The 6,000-nt window shown below is 33.5% G+C and overlaps 1 protein-coding gene across 2 annotated transcripts in view; it reads left to right on the top strand.

The window, feature by feature from the left end:
* The window catches only part of LOC106462833 (TOG array regulator of axonemal microtubules protein 1-like), a 41,347-nt gene that overhangs the window by 28,365 nt on the left and 6,982 nt on the right, over positions 1-6,000 (top strand). For both annotated transcript variants that reach the window (XM_022390230.1, XM_022390229.1), the window contains 2 exons: positions 4,305-4,453; positions 5,190-5,348. In XM_022390230.1, the coding sequence (XP_022245938.1) occupies positions 4,305-4,453; positions 5,190-5,348 (308 nt within the window). The remainder of the gene's footprint in view (positions 1-4,304; positions 4,454-5,189; positions 5,349-6,000) is intronic.

Genomic DNA, 6,000 nt, shown 5'->3' with positions numbered 1-6,000 from the left:
ATATGGGTCTGAAGAATGCCTCACCAAGAGTTTTGGCTCAACAGATTGCAGTCAACTGTGAAGCATGGTGGTTTCAGCATGATGGTTTGGGGAGCTGTTTGGGTTGGTGGGAGATCGAGCTTAGTGGAGTGCGTTGGCAACAGAAATTTTGTTAAATATGTCGAAATATTGGAGGAAGGACTCTTGTCACTTTATTCCTCGGGTTTCGTGGACAAGAACACAATGTTGTTCCAGGAAGATAGAGCACCATGTCACACTGCTAGAAACACCCAAAAGTGGCAAGAAGAAAATGGTATCCAGAAGTTGCCCTGGCCGAGCCAATCTCCTGACATGAACCCCATCGAAAACCTCTGGGCCATACTTGACCGGCAAGTCAAGAAACAACCAAAAAAACCAACTTCGAAGATCGATCTACTCCAAGTTTTGAAGCAAGAGTGGGTGAAAATCCCACAATCTAAAATTGACGAGATGATTCTTATGATGCCCCAAAGGATCAAAGAACTTCACGAAGCGAAAGGAAGATCTACTAGATGTTAATTAAATTATAAATATATCAATTCATGTGAATATGACTGAGAAATTTCATTTTTTCTGAAAAGGTGGTGTCTATTTACTTTTGACCATGCTGTGTACACAAAAACATTATTGCATGTCTTGACCCTTTCATAGTACAAGCTTATTTCTCTGAAAGTGTGAAAATTACTCTTACAGTTTATATTATCTTGAGAACTGACCAATCACAAATTGGATTACAAAAATCTGTACTCAGTTTCCTGTTATAAGTTACTTTAGAGGTCTAGTTTTGTGTGGGGAGTCATAAAGTTAGAGACACTTCTATACTTGTACTGTTGAAATGCATTTAGCAACTCTTGTGCATTTGCTTTTTATGCATTATTTAGTGTACAGTTTGCATATTTTATGTAGAGTAGATACTAGCAGTAGCTCTGTTACAGCACGCTAACTCTGAGACTTTTTATATATGCATATTAGAAACTGGTTAGATTTGTCAGGGGAATGCTTTCAAGAAGAAGTTCTAACCATACTCTTTATAGCAATATATGACATGTAGCTGCAGGTATAGTGATAAAACATCCATCACAGGGTGGAAATTGGGGAACATCTGGGTGCAAGTGATCACTCCTCTATTGGGTTCAATGTTTTGATAAGGAATAATATATGTTGGTTATAAATTTCAATAAAGCAAATTTTTAAGGGATGCAACAAGAATTATCTGTTGTGAATTGGGCAGCTGAGATCAAGAAAGTTGGTGAAACAGGAAATCAGGACATAAAAAGGATATATGAGAAAAGGTTGGCTGAAAATGTAAAAATTAACAGTAAGGATTTCTTTAAATACATTAAGGGTAAATAAAATGTTAGGATGGGGGCAGGACTCTTGAGCGATGATAAAAGAAGTCTCATATCTGATGATTATGAGATGGCTGTGTTATTAAATTCTGGTTTTTCTTCAGTTTTTATTAACAAAGATTTAAGCAGTATTCCACACCTTGAACAGTTGATATGTAGAAACAAGATCGAACAAGATGACTGCATTAATTCTGAGCTTGTTAAGAAAACATTGGGAAGTTTAAAGAACGATAAGGCTCCTGGCTCAGATAATATTTCCCCAAGGGTTTTGAAGGAGGTTAAGGATTGTATGTGAGAGCCACTTACTACTATTTTTTATAAGTCCTTGAATAGTGGGCAGGTATCAGAGGATTGAAAGTTAGCTGATGTCATTCCTCTTTTCAAGGGAGGTGATAAACATTGTCCCAGTAATTGTAGGCCCAATAGTCTTTGTCAGGAACTTACTTTTTTAGTAGTATGTAGTAATATAAATATATGGGTGTGTTGGGCTAAGGTTTCTTCTATAGTAGGTGTTTGTAACTTGTTGGCGATAAATTCAAAAAATAAATGAACAGCATGCACTCTACTTGTTTTCAAAATAATGTATATAATCGAAACAAGTTAAACATATATATACTATGGTGCTCATAGTTATATCATAAACACTATATAGTTCTGTTCTTTTTGTCAAAAGCCAACTTAGACCTATTCAATTGCATTTGAATTCATTTGACAAGGTGAACTATTTTTCTCAGTTTCTATCACCAGACTATCCACGTATAGTACACTTATGTTGTCGTTGAGTTACTGTGGTTGTATCTCATTCTTCTAAAATCATCTGCACCTTTTCATATTTCCAAGAATCGTCTGCCTTTTGTCAAAGTCCAATCATGCTAGTTCAATTACTTTAGAACACCCTTCGATGAGACAACTTATATTCCTTATCTCTTACGAAATTCTTAATCTCACTCTAACATATCAACCATTAGGCTTTTAACTCCCACGACGATTAACTTTGCATTTAGCTTTTCTCTGGCCAAACTTCTCCTTTCCATGACTTTACTCTCTTCTGCTATTTTTTTTTGTCTGCTTGGCACTATTTATATGTCTATCACTTAGGCCTTCTAGAAATCTCTATATTTTCGACCTCAGTGGATTGCACACGATGTTCAATAGCCTCGACATCAATGAATTATAAACACAATGTACGATTCTTACAGAGTTACGTAACCAAACTTGCCATAACTATCGCCTTTAAAATAATAATAATTGCCTTTAACTCTCTTGTTATGAAAAAAACTAAACAATCATGAAATATTCACTCAAAATAAATAAATTAATAATATCTACACTAAAAAGTCTTTTATATCTGACAGTCTTACATCAGTTGTGGGAAAAGTTTTGGAAAGTTTGATAAAAGATGTTTTGGAAGGCCATTTAACTAAGTTTAGAATTTTATTAGATAGTCAACATGGTTTCACTAAGGGAAAATCTTGACTAACAAATCTTTTAACATTCTTTGAAAAGGTTACTGCTTATCTAGATGAGGGTAAGGGTGTAGATTTGGTGTATTTTGGATTTTCAGAAAGCATTTGAAAGGTGCCCCATAAAAGTCTTGTAAAAAATTATCTCTATAGGTGTGAGGGATTAGTTAACAAATTGAATAGAAGAGTGGCTGGATGGAAGAAAGGAGAGGGTTGTTAAAAATGGAGTTCAGCCAAACTGGATTAATGTTACAAGTGGGGTACCACAGGCTTAGTCTTTGGATCTTTGATTTACATCAATGACATAGATGAAGGGATAGTCAATAAGATACTTAAATTTCCAGAGATATTAAGGTCTTGGGTGTTGCTAGCTCTGAAAAGGATGCTACTGATTTACAAAAGGAATTAGATCATTTAATGAGTTGGGAAATAAGTGGAAAATGATTTTAAGTATAATAAATGCAAGATAATGCATGTGGGTTATCATAATTTGAATTATAAGTATAATTTGGATGGGAATAACCTTAACAGTGTCACGAAAGAAAGGGACCTTGATGTAATAGTTGATCAGTCTCTAAAGCCATCCAAGCAATGTGCTGTTGCTAGTGGCATGGCAAATAGGATTTTAAGCAGTATCTACAGAAATATTGAGTACAAGTATAAATTTATAATTTCATTGTATATGTCACTGGTTAGGCCACATTTGGAGTACTGTGTTCAGTCTTGGGCTCCTTACCTTAGGAAGGGCATTGAACTGTTGGAAAAGGTTCAGAGGAAGATTACTAGAATGGTGCCTGGGATGGAGAGGTTGTCAAATGAGTAGAGATTGAAATCTCTCAAATTGTTTTCTCTTGAAAAAAGAACAGTTAGAGGGGATCTGATTGAAATGTTTAGATCGTAAATGGAATTGATAGTGTCGATGCATCATCTATTTTCATGTTTAACAGTGAGAATAGTAGGACTAGGGGACACAAATATAAATTTTGGCAGGGTAGGAGTCATGTTTAGCTAAGACAGTTTTATTTTTCTAACAGGGTGGTTGGCCTTTGGAATGGGTTGCCTTCAGATGTTGTGAAGGCAGTAAATTTAAGAGAAAGCTTAATAAGTACATGAATGATAAGGGCTGGTTTTAAGATTTTTTTATAATAGTTTTAATTTTGTTTAGGGGATGGGACAGCCGAGATGGACCAATAGGTCCCATGTTGTCCCAAAGCATTATGTTATGTTATAATATTATGCTGCATGGGAAAAGATCAACAAAAATAGTTTCTTTATTTTGTATTAGGGAGTTTTAGTTAGTGATTGAAGTGTTTACCCTCTAATGTTGTTTATGGCTACGTAGAAAAAATTATATATTTAAATGTTATCAAAATCACTGCAAATAACTAGGATAAAGTGATTAATCTAAAATAAAACATCTTTCAGCTTAAGATTTCATACCAGGCCTTTTTGATTACTTGTTTTTCCTCCTTAGGATCTTAACCTGATTATCAAAAGTTTGTTACATAAGTATGGGGAAAATGTAGGCTTCATTCGAGAAGACATAGAAAAGGCACTGGACAGGATAATGGAGAATGCTTCACTACAGAAAGTTGCTCTAGCTGTAATTGGTGGAGGTTCAATGTAAGTGAAACTATGTCCTGCTTATGTTTTAATTAAAATAGAACGTGTATGTTAAAATATTATATATGATAAAAGAAAAAGATAATACTCATGTAGAGGAAAGAATAAAGAGTAACAGAATGTGAATTAAATATGAAATTCTTTCATTTATTTTGTTTCAATTTTGTAATCTAAAGAAAAAAAATTAATCAAGAAATTACATCTCATAGCATTATATCAGACAAACTATTTCACAATCAGAACTGTGAGAAGACATCAAAATTGGCTTCCATATATATATCAATCTATTTATCCATCCATATATTATACTTTACAGGTGTCAAAGTGTATTAAGTGGTTGAGATTATTGGTGTTTTAGTTCGAAAAAAAAATTAGATTTAAAACTTTCAAAGTATTTTACTACAGCTATCAGTTCTGTGATTCATATGTACATTAAACTTAGCTTCAAGTCAAATTCTGATACAAGTATGTAGTCTCTCCAGCTTAGAGAATTTAGTCTAATATTGCAGTGTTCTTGTGTAGCCAAAGTACTTTAGCACTTATAGAATTTCAATAATGTAATATACAAATGTATACTGTAATTTTTTTCTTTCCTATTATAAATTTGTTTTCATCTTTTCATTTGTTGACAATTATAGAATTTTTTGCTTTTACATTTGTTGTGTGAATTTAGTATATATTTTTCCAGGTCATTTATTACAATTCTTCTTTTTTTTTTTCGTGGTTTATCCTCCAGCCATCGAAATGCTGCTGTTCGTAAGCTAGCTGCAGAAGTTTTATCTAAAGCTGTTGATGAAATAGGTCCAGGCAGGTTGATTACATATCACAAAGAAGTTGCAGAACAAATCTGTTTTGCAGCTGCAGAATTTGTAGTTGATGCTACTCCATTAGCAAGGTATATTTATTTAATATTGTATACAGTACATTTCTGTTTTTTATATTACTAAAAGTAGATGAAATGAAAATTACCTTGTATCTTATGGTTGAGATATAAAATCAGCATATTTTAACCTTATTTTAGCTATCAGTAAGTGTTACACATTCTTATACATTCAACCCACTTGCTGTATTTTTATATTTATTATTTGAGATGTGAGAAAGTGCAGCAACTTACTATTTTTACATGTAAATTACATTGATGTTTATAAATGATTCTTGGGATGTTCTGCAGTAACTTTTCAGTGTACCAGTACATTACAATGATGGCTATGAACATTCTGTGGGATATGGGAAATGTTGGTGTAGCAGTGTGTGCAAAGATTACACTGATAGCTATGTGCAATTAGTGATGTTTTTTTCACAAATCTTTCACTTTAGTTGTGTGTGGGGAGTGAACACTGAGTTTGGGCACTACTCAAATCATACCCTGACAATTGAGTAAGTTCTGTGATTGAGGTACTGAAAGTAAACTGATTGCAGAAAGGTAATTGCCAGAATGTACAAAGGTTTTACAATGAGCTTTTTGAGCTATGGTTTTATCTGTTAATAATTTGCTTGTTGAACTTCTTATCTCTTAACTAGAATAACTTACAGCTGCTTAATAATAA

Source organism: Limulus polyphemus, unplaced genomic scaffold (assembly GCF_000517525.1).
Source record: "Limulus polyphemus unplaced genomic scaffold, Limulus_polyphemus-2.1.2 Scaffold1262, whole genome shotgun sequence".
Classification (NCBI taxonomy): Eukaryota; Metazoa; Arthropoda; class Merostomata; order Xiphosura; family Limulidae; genus Limulus; species Limulus polyphemus.
This window is presented reverse-complemented; position numbering and strand designations above follow the sequence as displayed.